Genomic DNA, 16,881 nt, shown 5'->3' on the forward strand with positions numbered 1-16,881 from the left:
GGGTGAGAACCGAGACCACCTGGAAGGGTCCCGCGCACCCTCAGCCCCAGTCTCCCTGCCCAGGCACGACACCCACTGAGAGCGGTACTGGGCGGAGCGACCGGACCAGGCCCTGAGGTGAGGAGGGGTCAGCCTTGGGTGTCACCAGACTTGCCGCCCCACATGGGCCGAGGGAGGGGAGGCAGGACTCAGCGGCCGCAGACGGGGCAGCCGACCGGGAAACCTCTTCCTTCCCAACTTCTTGAGGAGTCGCTACTGAAATGGCTTATTGGTGCTGGGCATTCAAATGGACATCAACAGTGGACACAGTCACCTGTGGACTTTTTCTTCTTTTCCGACTCCAATCCTCACGCCCTCTGTGCTTACAGTGCTACCAGTAAGACTGCGGAGCCCCCACTCTCACCCTTGTGGGTCTGCACACCTCACGCCCCGCCAGTCCCGGCTCAGGAGTCCCTCTTCCTGTCCCAGCCCCCTGTCGAGCCCTAACGACCCCCGACACATGCCTCCCGGCTGAGCGCGGTGGCCTCTCAGGCCTCTCTGAAGGGTCTCTCATTTTATTTTTTTAAAAACTTTTTGGCAGATTGATTGATTACGATTGACTTCTGCATTGGGTCTTTGTTGCTGTGCAGGGGCTTTCTCTAGTTGCGGTGTGCGGCTTCTCATTGCAGTGGCTTCTCTTGTTGCGGAGCATGGGCTCTATGCACGCGGGCTTCAGTAGTTGTGGTGCATGAGCTCAGTAGTTGTGGCTCGTGGGTTCTAGAGTGCAGGCTCACTAGTTGTGGCGCCCGGGCTTAGTTGCCCCGCGGCATGTGGGATCTTCCCAGACCAGGGCTCGAACCCGTGTCCCCTGCATTGGCAGGCGGATTCTTAACCACCGCGCCACCAGGGAAGTCCAGATCTCTCATTCTGAACAGTGTCATCAACACTTCCTTCCACTTCATCACTTCAGACCCCTGAAGCGGCCCACCTTGTCAAATGGGTTCACAAAGGGGAAAAATATTAGAGAAATAGTAAGAAAAGTGAGCTGAAACACTGGAGATGAGTTACAAGTGTTCATGATAGAAAGATATCAACTTCCCAGCCAGAAGTGCATGAAGGAGTTATTCAAAGCTCTTCTGAAAACCTGGGTTAACGTTTTCAGTGATGTTGACTTAGGGAACTGAGCTCACAGGGCCTCTTGAGAGAAAGGACCACTTCTTAAAGCTGAGACCTGTCCCCCGCGGAGGAGAGCATGTGGCCACCGGGAGGTCATCGAGGAGCCCAGGCCCACCTGCTGTGGGACAGACACACGTGGGGCGGGGGCAGCACTGGGGTTCAGATGTGAGGTCAGGGCAGAAGCTTGAGTCAGAACGGCAGGGCGAGGTGGACACGTCACCCTGTGACCTTAGGGATGGAGCTGACACCGTGCAAGGAGACCCCAACCTCCCTTCCCAGTCCACTCTCTCCTTTGAGGGAGACGGCGGCCCACCACACCTTCCTTGACCACAGCCTCTGGGAGAAGGTCCTTGGAACCCGTGTGCTCCCGGGAACCAGAGGACAGAAAGAGGGACGTGAACAGGATGGCCTGCCAAGAAGCAACTGCAGAAACGTAACCTGGGACCTGCTGGAGCCAAAGGTACAATGAAAGTCGCCGGGGATATGCATGGTAATTAGAGGGATGTGTCCTAGGCACTGACTCCCCGTCTCTCTGCTTCGCCCTGACCACTGCTCACCTGCTAGAGCAGAGCGGCACCAGGCCACCCCCATGCCTTCCTGGAGGCGGTGGCACTGGGACTTGAGGGCCAGGAAGAGTGACTACCACAGGGACGTGTGTCCAGCTGCTGAGACGCCTTCCCATCTCCTGGAAGGACGTCCCTCTAGCTCGGCAATGCATTCAGTCAAGGGCACCCAGAAGGTTCTCGGCTGGGATCCTGCCCAAAGACCCACCCGGGAGGCATGGGCAGCAGAGCTCACTGTGGGCAACAGCCCCGGAATGAGTCCACAATTTTTATTGAATATACTAAGTACACAACGGAGTATGTCACCAAAGTAATTTATCTTTATAAGAACATAGCTTAATTTTTGAATGAAATAATCTATTTATCCAATAATTATATTCCAAAGATTTTCAACAGGGCTTGAATAGATGACTATATTACTGCTTAGCTATCCCATTTTTGGTTTTGTGGTTTCTGATGCTTTAATTAGGAAGTCAGAAAGATCAATCTACTAGAAAACCATATTTTCTTGCTATTCAAAGTTAAGGTTTATGGTACAGAGTTTCTTAGTTTTTACTTGTTAAAAATCAACTGGGGAAAATTTTTACCTGAAAATTCCCGATTCCTCTTAAGGAAGTTCCGAAATGATGAATTAAAAGGGGAAAAAACTACCATTTGACTTTTTAAGGTAAGAATGTAACGTGCAGCCTCTGCACCGCCACCAGAGCACCTGACCCCTGATCTTCCTTCACTCACAAAACATCCAACAGCAAAAGCAAATATCATCATTCAACTTTCCACAAGAGATGCAACATAAGTTATTTCCATCATTACAAAGTTGATATACAATCTCAGAAATTTTGAAAAAATTGGAAAATCAAGAAAAAAAGTCCTACTTAACAAGAAAAGCACTTTCACATTTGGATGTATTAACGCCAGACTTCTCCTAACTTGCTAACAAATGGGGCTGCGATCACATTCCAGCCTTAAGTCTCCTTCCAGCCTGAGCTTTTCCTGCTGTGGATCTTACAGGCATCTCTGATGACTGCAGACCACACGGCAGTGAGACGCTCACTCCCATTAAAGTTCAGATGGAGTCACAACCCTGGAAGACCCCGAAGGCTGTCAGCAGTCTTACCTCCTGCGTCCTCACCGCTGGAGGAGCTCTCGGGACTCGAGCAGCTGGGGGCCTCTGGCGGAGGGGGGACCCAACCCTCAGGAGGCAGGCCCACGGTGTAGAGCCGTCGTGCAGGCTGGACCTGAGTGTCACCACCTGCAGGAAGAGGCAGGGACAGATGCCATCAGACGTCTACTTGCCAAGCAGCTTCTCCAACCACGTTCACTGAAGATGGGTAGCCAGAGCCGTAAATACTGATGTCAATCAGCCAAGCATTTTGCCAGCAGAGTCACTAAGCTATACACCCAGCCAGGAACAAGGGGTGAGCTATGATTATTTAAATTCACATTAAGTTACTTATTATGTAAACTTCTGGGGTTTTATAATACGGTATAAAAACATAACTAATTCATGAATAAGAAGCAGAAAATAAAAAGACTCCACGTAACACACCCCTCACGACCACAACACGAATTTCAACATTTTGGTGCGTAACCTTCTGGACCTTTTTCTCTCTATATGCTAACAACATGTATGCACTGTGTGTGTCTGTACACACCCACACACAGACACACACACATCTTAATGGGATCACGCTACACATATTTTATCATTATACACATATATATTATATGTATAATATCATTCAAAAGTGAATATGATAAAATATTAAGATATATTTAAACTTACATACTCCTAAAGGCTACATGATATTCCATGTTACTGGCAAATTTAACTATAATTTAACCACTGTCCTAAATTTTGCATATGGAGGTTGATTCTAAATTTTCACTATTACAAGCAGCTGCTATGACCATCCTGGTTGTACATAACTTTGCACAACTGACCACGTGGTTCCTCCAAACAAATTCCTGGAAATGGACCTGCTGGTCTGCACCGTCCAGAGGCAGCTTCCGGTGCTGCTCCCCACGCTCTCAACGCTGGGTAGGATCGACGCTTTAATCTTCATGCTCTCATTCAAGATATGGCAAAGTAACCTTTATCCAACACAAGTGGATGTCCCAATTAGTCTTTCTCAGAAAAATGAATATTTTACTTTAAAAACGACAAGAACTGAGCAAAATCACTAATGCACATATAACAGAACGTGTGGTTTCGAGACATTTAAATTGTAAAAGCTTTGGAACACTTTCAAATTCTTCTGCCATCAATATACTTCACTTCTGTGAAGCTAAGGGGCAAGAATGCAGTTCTTATGTTAATCTGACCCACCCAGTTGATTAACGACTGTGTTGTTACCACTAAGATCAAGGGCAGAGCAGGGACGTGCTTCCAGGCAGACCATCCCGTCGGGTAACATCGACATTTGATCATTTTTCACAGAATACTTTTGGGAGCTTTGAATCAGCTCACAGAACTTGGAAACACTGCTGCTCACTTAAGTATCAGGATGAATACAGGTGGCGCCGTGGACCTGAGGCAGGATATGACTCCTGTGATGAAGGGCAAGGATGCACCTGAGGGCAGAGCGCTTCCCGACGCTCCCATGCCGAGCACGCGCTCATCGGAGGCCAAGCCTGCGGGCTGAGGAAGGCGATCTGCTGTCTGAGCGTCAGGGTGGCCAGGCGCAGAGCGCAGCTTCCCGGCCTGGGTTTCCCTCGTCTCTTCTGGTAGAAGATGGCTCGTCGCTGGACGGCGGTCAGATGTTGTGTTTCACTGCTCACGGCTCGGGGCTCAGCAGGGCCACAGCATCCCCTCGCCCACACATCGGGCCCGCAGGGTGAGGCTTGGGGATCTGGACGAGGCATGTCAGGACCCCCTTCACTGCTGACAGAGGCCACCGTCTCCCTAGGAACACCGGGGTGGCCGCAAGGCTTCAGAAGAGGTGACTTAATCAGCTCTCCTCTCGTTGGTCGGCTGGCTGAGATCCGAGGTTCATAATTCTCACCCTTTCTGGCTCTGGGTCTGATTTGCCGGACACCCACTCGAGCCTGATTTCATGCCTAACCTCTGACTCCCCCTGCACTGTGCCTGTCCACACGGCCCCCTGCCCACAAGCAGACATGCACGCCCTCCGCCAGGGCACCGCCACTGAGCCACCCTTGGGACGGCTGCAGCCTTTACAATCGGTGTGTTTGTGTCATGGAGCTCGGGGTACAATGCTGCTTTTTATAATTCTTCTGGGATTACCTGGCTCTTTAAAATATATACAGATATAAAGCAATAACAAAAAATAAGGGTCCAACATGGGCTCTTGAGTGACAGAAATTCACCAAAATGCATACACACGAATTGTTGTGGCTGTTTACAGATAATGCCCTCATCTTTAAGAACAAATGGAACTATCAATGCCCTTTTGAAACAAACAAACAGACGCACTTCTGTAAAGTGAACAAATAATTATCAGAATCACCATGCTGTGTCCTAACTGTACAAAGAACATTTTCTCAACGTCATCCAAGGACTGACTGACAAAGGCCCCTTTCCTCATTTGGCTGCTTCTTCCAACACTGAAAAGACTTGGGCACACCTGCAGCTCTACTTCTCACCAAACTGTGTCCTCCACAAGCATCAACCCTTCAAACGAATTCTCAGATGACCTTTACAGAATGTTTCATATGACCTGCACACAACTTTTATTTGTCTATTTGATTGTGATTTCATTGTTTTGCCTTTAGCCAAGAGTTCTCTTTTTCCAGCTGCAAATGAATTTTTTCTTCAAAATTCCCAGGACATATTGCTTCAGAAAAATATGTTGCTCATTCAGGATTAAAAAACACTCAAGAAACTAGGGCTAGAGGGAACTTCAAATGACAAAGAGCATGCATGAAAAACCCACAGCTGACACTACACTCAATAGAGAAAGCATGAAAAACACACGGCTGACATCATACTCCATTGAGAAAGCCTGGTTGCTTCCCTCTAAGATTAGGAATGATTACAATTCACATTCTTGCCACTTCAACATTATACTGAAAGTACTAGACAAGATAATTAGTCAAGAAAGAAAGGAAGTAAAAGGCACCCAGACTGAACAGGAAGAAGTAAAATATCTCTTCTCACAGATAAGTTCTTGTATATAGAAAACCCTGAAAAATCCACATACACAAAAAAACTGTTAGAGCTATTAAGTTTGGCAAAGTTGTACGATACAAGATCAACATACAAAAATCTGTATTTCCATATTTAAGAAACCATTGCCTAGTGCAAGGTCAAAGGATTTATTAGTATTTCCATACACTAGCAATTAATAATCCAAAAAGAAAACAATTCCATTTACAATAGTATCAAAAAGAATAAAATATTTTGGAATAAACTTTTTTTTAAGTATAAAATTTATACTGAAAACTACAAAGCATTGTTAAAAGAAATTAAAAATGACTTAAATGGAAAGCTAGACTAAATTCATGGATTGAACAACTTAATATTGTTAAAATGGCACTAATCCCCAGAGTGTTGTGCAAATTCAATGCAATTTGTATCAAAATTCCAACTTCCCTTATTTTTTTCTTCCAGAAATGGACAAGCTGATCCTAAAGTTCATATGGAATTGTGAGGGACCCCGAATAGCTAAAACAATCTTGAAAAACAACGAAGTTGGAAGACTCTTACTCTGATTTCAAAACTTACTACAAAGCTACAGTAATTGAAACAGTGTGGTACTGGCATAATGACAGACATAGAGACCAATGGAATATAACTGAGAGCCCAGAAATAAACCCAAACATCTATGGCCAGTTGATTTTTGACAAGGGTGCCAAGTGGGGAAAGGACAGTCTCTCCAACAAGTGGTGCTGGGATGACTGGATATCCACAGATAAAGGAATGAATCTGGACCCCTACCTCACACCATATACAAACATTAACTCAAAATGGATAAATTACTTAAATGTAAGAGCTAAAACTATAAAACTCATAGAAGAAAACTTACATGTAAAATTTGTGACCTTGGATTTGGCAACAGTTTTTTAAACATGACACCAAAACACAGGCAACAGAAGAAGAAATAGATATAATGGACTTAATCAAAATTAAAATGTTTTATACTTCAAGACACCATCAAGGAAGTGAAAGGCTAACCCATGGAATGGGAGAAAATATTTGCAAATCATGTATCTGATAAAGCTCTAGTGTCCAGATTATGACCACCTCTTACAACTCAGCAACAAAAAGACAAACAATCCAATTACAATATGGGCCAAGGACTTATATACACATTTCTCTAAAAAAGATACACAAATGTCCAACACACACATGAGAAGACACTCAACGTCATCAGTCATCAGGGAAATGGGAATCAGAACCACAGTGAGGTGCAGTCTCACACCTACTAGGATGGTTATCCTAGTAGGATAAGAAAACAGAAAATAACAAGTGTTGGCAAGGGTGTGGAGAAACTGGAACCCCCCTGCATGGGTGGTGTGATGAAGAATGGTGCAGCTGTTGTGGAAAACAGTTTGGCTGTTCCTCAAAATGTTAAACATAGGAGTACCACGTGACCCAGCAATTCCACTTCTAGGTTTATATCCAAGAGAACTGAAAACACATGTCCACACAGACACTTGTGCAGGGATGGTCAAAGTGGCATTATCGATAAAAGCCTAAAAGTAGAAACAACCCAAGTATCTATCAATTGACGAACAGATAAACAAAATGTGGTATATCCGCAGAATGGAATATTATTCAGCAACAAAAAGAAATGAAGCACTGATACTCGTTACAATTCAGATGAACCTGGAAAACATGCTAAGTGACAGAAGCCAGACACAAAGGTCACCTATTATGCAATTCCACTCAGGCAAAATGTCCAGAATACACAAATCTGTAGAGACAGAAAGCAGGGAAGCATGAATGGGGATGACTGTAATAGATATGGGTTTCTTTTGGGGTGTAAAGAATGTTCTGGAATTAGTGGTGATGGTTACATAACATTGTGAGTATACTAAGAATCACTGAACTGTAAATTTTGAAATGGTTATGGTAAACTTTAGGTTAAATGAATTTTATCTTTAAAAAATATGTTGCTGCATGTTGTATGGAGTTTTCAGAAAAAGGCATATAAGTTAGGCTCACTTGCATCTGTGAAATACTAAAACTCTCAGAAACGCCTCCTCTATTTGTTGCCTGAAGCCATGAGAAAGGGTGTGGGGGTCCTGCCCACCAGACCCCTCCCCCCTCCAGGATGCTTGGCGGCCAGAGGGTGCTCTGGAAGCAGAGAAAGTGTGGGGTGTGCAGAGATGCAGGAACTGGACGCCCCTCTAGGACCCGGTTAGACTGCCCTGGTCACACCACGTCCTCATTAAACACTCCCCCTTAGTTTAGGCCATGGCAGGTGGCCAGTCTACACTGTGCAAGGCACACTGCGCTGCCTTAGACAGCAAGCACCACGCGCAGGGTCTGCAGTCTGAGAAATCACGCGGGTGGAGAGAGCCACCGAGAACACGGGCCGAATCCTGCCCTGCGGTCCTCATGGGACCTCTCCTCTGGCCCCATCACCATGCTGGCTGGGCCAACTCCACCCGGACACTGGTGTCTATCCTGTCCTATCCGCCGACTGTGCCACAAAGCCACTGGCACCAGCCACCACAGTGTGATCACCAGTCAGCCCCATGGGTGCCCCACTGCCCATCACAGCTCAGGCTGCAGGCAGCTGGGGCCCACCCCCAGCTCCTGGTGGACGTGATGGAGGCTCCCCACGCTCAGGGCCCCCTCATCCACTCACACCAGGCATCTGCTCCATGGAGCAAGCTTCTGAACCTTCCATACGGGTCATTTCACGTAATCAATACATTCTGAACCAATTTTACATCAGCATCTTGATTTTCAGTTCAACATCTTCATACTGAACAACAACAGCACCTCACAGCTGCCTGCTGAAATGACGTGACTGAACCTGGAGCTTCCGTGGAAAGACACCGCCCAGATTACTACTATTAGTGAATAATCTCTGTTAAAACCGTCAAGTTAGAAGAGGGAAGAAAATGCAAATAAACTGTAAAAACAAAATTTTAAAAAAGACTAAGAACACTGGTTCAGTCAAACTTGGACAGAAAACCAGGAACTCCCAGGGACGCCTGCTCCTCCTGTAGGCGGCACGTCTTCCCCACGGTTCCCGCCTTGCTAAGCTGTGCTGTGCTTTTTCAAAACCACGTGCGTCTCTCGCAGGTGGAACGGGTGTCACGTTAGTTTTCTGGGTAGCACCACAGGTGGGGGCTTAAGCACAGGTTTTCCTTCTCTCCTGGTTCTGGAGGCTGGATGGCCGAGATGGAGGTGTCACAGGGCTGGTTTCCGAGGCCTCTCTCCTTGGCGTGTGGATGGCCGTCTTCTCCCCGTGTCCTCACGTAGTCGCGCTGCTGTGCATGTCTGGGTCCTGATCTCTTCCTGACCTCACCAGTCACACTGGACTAGGACCCACCCTAATGGCCTCGTTTCACTTAATCACCTCTTTAAAGGCCCCGTCTCCAACCACAGTCAACATCTTGAGGTCAGGGCTTTAGTGTATGAATTATGGAGGATACAATTCACCCCACGACAGTAGGGTCTTTGAAAGGTAAAACGCATTAAATAGCAGCCACTATTCCTTAGTGTGACTCCAGGGGTGGGAGTCCATCCTACACCTGGCAGGCTCTCTGTCAGAACAGCAGCAGGTGCGCCAGAGAGTGGTGGTCCTGGGGGGATGCTACACGGGGCTCAGAGCATCCCAACCACACCGAGGCACGTGAGGACACAGAAAGGGAACTCGGCAGCCCCGGGTTCATCCTGCAGGACAAGCTTGTGGAGCCCCCCATCCTGTGGGGGGAAACGCTTTCCCCTCGTCCGCAGGCATCGGCCATCTCATGGGTGAAACAGGCGTGGGCACGATTATTTCTGGAGATCCAGCCTGTGGGCAGCAGGCATGCCTTGGGCTTGTCGGGTCTGCCGCTGAGATCTGGTCCAGGGAGGGTCGGGATTTGTGGACACAAGGTTACCGGGCCAGGCCAGCAGGAGAGACCAGCGCTCAGGAACAGAATCACTCCGGGACAGAGCCCCGTGAGGGGCCACTGCCAAAAAGAAACGGGACTGACCCGAGAAAGGGTGCTGGGAACTCTGCCCTCTCACGTCCACCTGGGCACTAGGGGCTGCCGCCAGGGCTGCCCCCACCTCGCCTGGCCTCCTTCCGTGTGTCCCGCTCAGTGGCCCCTCGCCAGGCGACACCGCTGCACTGATGGGGAACCAGAGTGAGAGGAGCCTCCACGGCCGACCACCCAACTGTGTGAGGATCTTGGACAGACATCTGTGAAGAGCAACGGGCAGGAGACTAAAACAGGAGAGACGTCAGGAGCGCGTCCTGGGCGGACAGGGAGTGGGGCAGGGTGACAGGGCAGGGGGGAGGCCAGGCAGCAGGGTCCAGTCTCTGCGACCGGGAATAGCATGCAGACGAACTCAACACCAATGGCGAACCTGACCTCGGCCCAGCTGGGGGCACCGATGCTGGCTTCTTCCCTCCCCAAGTGAAGTAACTGTCCTCCCGGAGCGTGAGCAGAACGACACCTGCCCGCCCCCTGAGCTGACACCCCAGTGGCCTGAGGCCAGGCACGTGCTTCCTGGGGAATGTCCAGGGAACCCGCCCTCACCTGTCATGGGGGGGACGCTCCTGCCCTTCACTCTCTCAGGAGCCACTTTCTCAGGTGGGTTTCTGCAGGCTGGACTCACTGGGGCTCTCTTCTCTTGACCACGTGGAACCTCAGGATACAGTTTCTTCAGCACTTTTCCAACAAACACTACAGACGCAATCAATTTGCAAAAGAAAGGAAAAGAATTACTGATGGCAGTTTTATTTAAATTGCAAATGGATTTTATATAAAACAAAGGCATATCACAACATCACTACCTCAGGACTGCCCCCCACAGGACACCATTGGGCTTGTCCCCCCAAGACCCTCCAGCATCGTCCCCATCAGAGGACCCCCCAGCACCGTCCCCATCAGAGGACCCCCCAGCACCGTCCCCATCAGGGACCCCCAGCACCATCCCCATCAGGGACCCCCAGCACCGTCCCCATCAGGGGACCCCCAGCACAGTCCCCATCGGGGACCCCCCAGCACCGTCCCCATCAGAGGACCCCCCAGCACCGTCCCCCTCAGGGGATCCCCCAGCACCGTCCTCCTCAGGGGACCCCCAGCACCATCCCTATCAGGGACCCCCAGCACCATCCCCCTCAGGGGACCCCCAGCACCGTCCCCATCAGAGGACCCCTTGGCACTGTCCCCTGAAAGGATGCCGCCGCCCCCCCCCCGGCACTGGATGCCCCCACAGGTGTGAGCACAGGTAGGAGCTGCTCACACCTGTGCTCACACCTGGGGGCCGCATTGGGCTCACAGTTCTGTTCTTCCCGCACCTTGTCTCTGGTTGAATGTATGTGTAAAGCACAGACTGTGAGGTGTTTTGAGAATCTGGGTTTGAGGTCCTGGGCCCCAGCGCAGCCCCAGACAGGCTGGGTCCACGTCAGTTCACAGCAGACACGCTGGGCAGGCCCCAGGCAGCCCCGGCTCCTCCCTGCAGGGCACCCACCGGGGACCAGCACAGCCGGCAAGGTTCTCACAAGGGTGTGCAGTCTTCATTTGGCTTATTTTAGTTTACATTCTGCTCTAACTGGAGGGGGAGAGCTGCCACAATGAATAGATATTTCTGTCCTGATTTAAGTGTGAACAATGAACAGGTACAATCTCAAAACAGCATCCTAGAAAAGGTGAGGCGAAAAGGTTCATCCAGTGAACCTGTTTTAACCTCATTAAATTTAGAAACAAATCAGCAAAGAGAGAGAGAGCTGCTCTGGAGTAACCAAGCACCGTGGGGCAGAAATCGGGACCCTGGAGAAGGGCTTGAGTTCTTCAGACGATGAAGTGGAGGATGTATGTTTGGGCCACTGAGGACACGGTGACGTGAGAGGGGAAGTCTGAAGGGGCCACTGAGCGGCTTGTGGGTCACAGAGGGCAGGGCCCTGTCCCCACGTGGAAGGCACAACCCTAGAGACGCAGACCACTCCTCATTTCATCATGTGCTCAGACGGCCCTCGCAGCAGAAATAACCCCCTCCAACCGGTCCTAGTTGGAAAAAACACAACTTGGGTCTAAAAACACGAAAGGCCTTCTCAGAAAACTATTCAAGCCCAGGCAGTGCTTGGCCGGGTGCCTGGGAGGAGCATGGGGTCCTGATGCCACCCGCCCGCTGGCCCGGTGGCCTGATGGCTGGCTGCCCGCTCGGCCAGGAGGCCCTGGATTGACGAAACCGTCTCTGGCAACGATGCCCTCATTTACGGTCTCGGGTCCCGGCAACGCTGGACTCCAACCCCCACCTCTGCCTGGCTGAACGGGGGGCGCAGGGCCCGGCTCAGAATATTCCCAAGGCCTCTGCAGACGGCCCCGGGCAGCGTGTGCGTCACGGGGAGACAGGCTGTTCCGTTAGACCGGCGCTCAAAGACACATCCAGAGGGTAGGTTCCAAGTTTCCGTTAGAAATTGAACTGTCCTGTGCATTTCCTTAAATGGCAGAGGGGAAAACACTCTATTCCAGAAGACTGGGTGGCAATTTCCAGCGGAAGCCAAAGGCAGATAAAATAAACTTTACCTACAAACTATCAACAAGTCAGCATTTTTATGAACTAGAACAAATTTAAGGTAAAATCCTAACTGGGCACCCTGCTCTAAAACAAACTTGGGAAGCTCGGAGCCTGAGACTCGCCTGAGCTGGCGGCGGCTGACACGGGCGTCCAGCTGAGGTCATCTCTGAGCCGAAGCTTCTGCACACACGTGTGTGTCTGAACACACAACAACACTGCAGGAAAACCCGACACAGGCCATCACCAAGCAGTGCCTGCACCACAGCTGAGCAGACACATAGCTCGAAACAGCCGGCATAAAAACACAGCAATCCCGGGGAGAGACCAGCGCAAGCCAGGCCCCCAGAAGGCCCCCCTCTACAGGGAACACTGAAGTGGATCGGGCACCTGACGATTTTGCTTGAACAGGTGCCCTGACAACAGGCAGCGAGGGCGCGGCACACAGCAGGCTGGCCAGGACCTCACCGCCCAGGCTTTCTGCCCTGGATCCTGAGCTGAGACATTGGTAGTGTGTACGGGCAAGGAAAAGAGCAAAAGCCCGTGGCACTTTCACTGAATTCAACGTATTGCCTAAATAAATTGTATTTACAGCCTAATTAATAGGGGTTTTCACCAAGGAGCTACCTGGCGGCGTGTCTGCAAAGCCTCCGGCTCTCGAGGCCCTTTGGTTCTCCACTCACTGGCTTTGCGGTGTCCCCGTATGACCGCTGCAGGGGCCTCAGCCCGTTGGGAGGTTCAGGACACGTGGTCCTTCCTCAGGGACAAGATTCAGTCCTAGCCCCAGGCTGAGCGTCCAGTGCTGAGGTCCCGGGGGCCAGAACCCTTTGTCCCCAACTTGGGTGGGGTCTGGGGGCTACAAGCTTGCCTCACACCTGGCTCTGGAAGCTGAAAGCTCCTTATAAGGAGCCTGGGTCTGAGGGCCGTGGTCCGAGGGCGGCCTCATCTGCCATCCAGGCTCCCCCGCCGCCCCACGGGGGCTGGTCGGGCCTTGCTTCGGGCTCTGGGCCTCCCCGATAGGGAAGGGTGGCAAGAGCTGGGGTTCAAACATCATCCCGGCCAACGCCCCACCAGAGGCAGCCCGCCAGGGACAGGGCCCCTCTCCATGTCTCCTGACTATGGGACCCTGCTCAGGGCTGCCAGGCCCTGTAGTGTCCCCAGTGACATTTTAAAAACTAAATCTAGCACAAGACTCAAAGGCTCAATACTTGCCGCCTCGGCCTCGTTACCAGGAAGCAAAGTTTCGTGACCCTGAGAGGAGAGAAGGTTCTTGGTGAGCAGGAGGCCCAGGGCACAGGGCAAACCTGCAGGTCTCCCCACACAGAGCTCCTCCCCTCTCCCACAATACCCCCCAGGGATCCCTCCACGAGTCGGGTTCAACTGGGTTAAGCCACAGTTCTGCCACTCCTAGGTAGGAAACCTTTTCTGAGTTACGTGGTCTTTCTGAGCCTCACTGTTTCCCTCCGTAAAATGGGCAGAAACACCTCTGCGGGCGAGGCTGCAAGACTGACAACACAGGTGTGCTGCAGAGACGACACAGGGGCGGACGACGGGGCTCTCACTTCCTCACGCCCGGCCTCTCTCCCTTCCCACTCCCGTCCCAGTCCGGGACGAAGGCTGAAACCTCCAGGAGCTCGCCTGAGATCCAGACCCCACTGCCAACAGCAGGCAAGCCCACCCAACGGCCTGCAGTGCCCGGTGTTTTCACAAAGCAAAACTGAACTGTTTTTCCCCACTCGCCCTGCGCCCATGGCCTGGCCTGGGGCACTGCCGGCCCGCCAGCCCCTGCGCTGCCTGCCTGATGCCCCCCCCCACGCCCTTCTGAGAGCACGTGGCTACTTGCCGGCACCAGGAGCTGCTCCAGGCTCATCTGCTCTCCCTCTGCCTGCGCCCTGGGATCGGCACGTCTCCAAGGAGCCTGTGCTCAGGAGGAGGGTGCGTCCTCGTTCTGAACACAAATCCAGTCACATCTGTCCTGGCTGAACAACCACGGCTGCTCGAGGGAGGACCGTCTTGGCCACTGAAGACACAAGGCCCCACAGCAGACAGAAGCAGAGAGGGAACCTGCCCCACGAGCGCCGGACGTGCCCACGGGGAAGGAGGACGCACCACATGCCCATGTGCATCTGAGGAGCCCGCGGCTGCACCACGGGGAGGGGGCTGAGCACGCACAGCACGCAAACCATCTAAGATCGAGGGAACACAGGCTGTGCACTCAAAATTCAAAACAAATGTTCATAAAAGTACAACTTAAGTATAAAAGTGTCATACTCTACGCTTCAATCCCAAGATTAATATTTGGAGGGTGACTGTGGGGAGAACAGTACACAGATTCAGATGTGCTCATTCATAAAGGCCAGAGAGTCTGCACAGTTCACACTTTATCAAATGGGAAAGACAATTTTCCTAAGTTTTAAATTTAAAATTGAGTACAGTAGTTCAAAAACTAAAACAAAGAGAAGAACTTTCATCCTCCTAAGCTAAATGGGGTTAAGCATCTCGTAAACCCAAGAGGCAGCATGATTTCCATCTCACACTCATGTGTGTTAAAAACCTCACAAGCAAAAACACACCTTCTCCAGGCGTCTCTGCAGCTCCCACTCCCGGCAGCACATGTGCCCCATAAAGGGGTGAGTTCAAGGAGTTCAATCCCACCCCCACGACTTGTAATAAACGTTTTCACGGGAACAAAACTGCTCTGAGAGGAGATGCAGGTTTTTCGTCCTATTATCCATGATCTGTGAGATACTTATCAGGTGTCTTGTCAACAGGCACAAGAACAGATGATCTCAAAGAGCTGTCAGGATGCGCATCCCAAAAGCAAAAGTGGGAGCCTGTGTCTTCAACGAGAAGTCTAACTAGTAAGTCTTAATGGATTCCAAATATCCAGGAACCTCAGATTAAAATAATTTTGCTGATAAATATACATGTCTAATACTTTCAGTTGCCACAATTCAAAGCATAAAGTCTTCTTAAAAATAACGTGATTTTAGTTTTTCAAAATCGGCTTTAAAAGAGCAATGTGTAACAAACAGAATGAAAACAATACTTTCTACCAACCAATACTGCTGGAGGGTTCCTTGGTGAATTTCACTTCGTCCCAGCATTTGAGACAACACAGGGAATAAGACCACTGAACGTCCGAACACCATCCTCTGAAGCAAACAAGCTGTCAGCGTGGACCTGCCTGCCCAGCCCCCCGCCAGCCCCAGTGATCAGTGCCCCTGCTTTTCAAAGGGACGATGGACCTGCTCCTGTGCAGTCACATGGGGCTCCTATCACAAACGGAGCTCGTAGTTTACTTAAATACAAATTACCAGCTATTTTAGACCAAAAGAAATGTGTAGCCACTGGACTCTCAGTTCTCTGAGCCTCCAGGGCTATGAAGGAGCTAGGTACCCCATGAACTGCCTGCCGGTTTCCTACAAATAGGGACTTAATTCTAACTGGCCAGACTTACTTAGGGATTCACGTTAAAAGCAGAACATAAATGAAAGGTTATTTTTTTCAGGGTAGGAACACAGTAAAGCATCATTTTTAAAAAGCATCTGTCAGCTTTGGTTTGTTGAAAGGCGCCTTGTGACTCGTGTGTGTGTGTGTGTGTGTGTGTGTGTGTGCGCGCGTGCGTGTGCACGTGCACCCACGTGCCTCCTGCAAATGTAGTCCTAAAAATCAATTTAGAGGTTAAAAGTCTCTTTTCTGCTTAATTTCCACTGTGCTCAAGAACAAACAAAAAAGAGCAAGGTGCTTGGGTCCAGGAAGGCAGCTCTGTGTCACCACAGGAGCTCAGTGAACCGCTGGCCTCCTGCCTGTGCCGTCCCCCTCTCCCAGCAAGAGCAGGTTGTAACTTGAAACTCTGCAGCAGTCTGTCAAAAAGCAATCAGCGGAACATAAAAAAGCAGGGGAATGGACATTGATGCCTGCAGGAGACAAGTACAATCACCACGCGACGGGCGACTGGAGCTGGGACATGAGAGACACAGAAAAAGGTCACTGTGGAGAAAAACATCCTGTCTGAAATTAATACGACGAAATACCAAACAGAGAGATTCAAGTCTCTGTGTCACAGGGGAATTAAGTCATTTTGATATAATTTTCAGAGAGGACTGCCATCTAAACTTGCTATTTCAGGTTAAAGACACAAGCCAAATAAAAATAAAATTTCAGTAAAGTGTTCTTTGGAAATTAGACACCTGGGAAGAACTCAAAAGGAAATAGTTTGATTGCTGGTGGTAAACTATTCAATTCTGAACTCTTCTTCCACACAGTCATGCGTTTTAAAATCGAACAGTTGGGTGTAAAAAAGGAAGGGGTTTGCTCCATTTTTAACACAGAGGTGTTAACGGCAGCATTTCAAGGAATTAGGTCTCCTTCGCTGTGGTCTTAGGGCAGAATGTCTAACAGGCTCCTGCCTGAGTCAGATGGTGCTCCCGGCACACCTCCCAGCCGGGAAAGCTTCCTCATCAGGGGAAACTGGGTGCATGTACTTTCTATTAGAAAAGGCTCTCATGA

General features: G+C 50.2%; 1 protein-coding gene across 4 annotated transcripts in view; it reads right to left on the minus strand.

The window, feature by feature from the left end:
• The window catches only part of ERICH1 (glutamate rich 1), a 59,401-nt gene that overhangs the window by 33,939 nt on the left and 8,581 nt on the right, over positions 1 to 16,881 (minus strand). For 3 of the 4 annotated variants that reach the window (XM_082375336.1, XM_082375335.1, XM_082375334.1), the window contains 2 exons: positions 10,389 to 10,535; positions 2,836 to 2,970 (listed from right to left, as the gene is read on the minus strand). In XM_082375336.1, coding sequence (XP_082231462.1) covers positions 2,836 to 2,970; positions 10,389 to 10,535 — 282 coding nt within the window. The remainder of the gene's footprint in view (positions 1 to 2,835; positions 2,971 to 10,388; positions 10,536 to 16,881) is intronic. The other variant, XM_082375337.1, reaches the window with a different exon arrangement.

This window comes from Balaenoptera borealis (assembly GCF_965194805.1).
Source record: "Balaenoptera borealis genome assembly, chromosome: 21".
Lineage (NCBI taxonomy): Eukaryota > Metazoa > Chordata > Mammalia > Artiodactyla > Balaenopteridae > Balaenoptera > Balaenoptera borealis.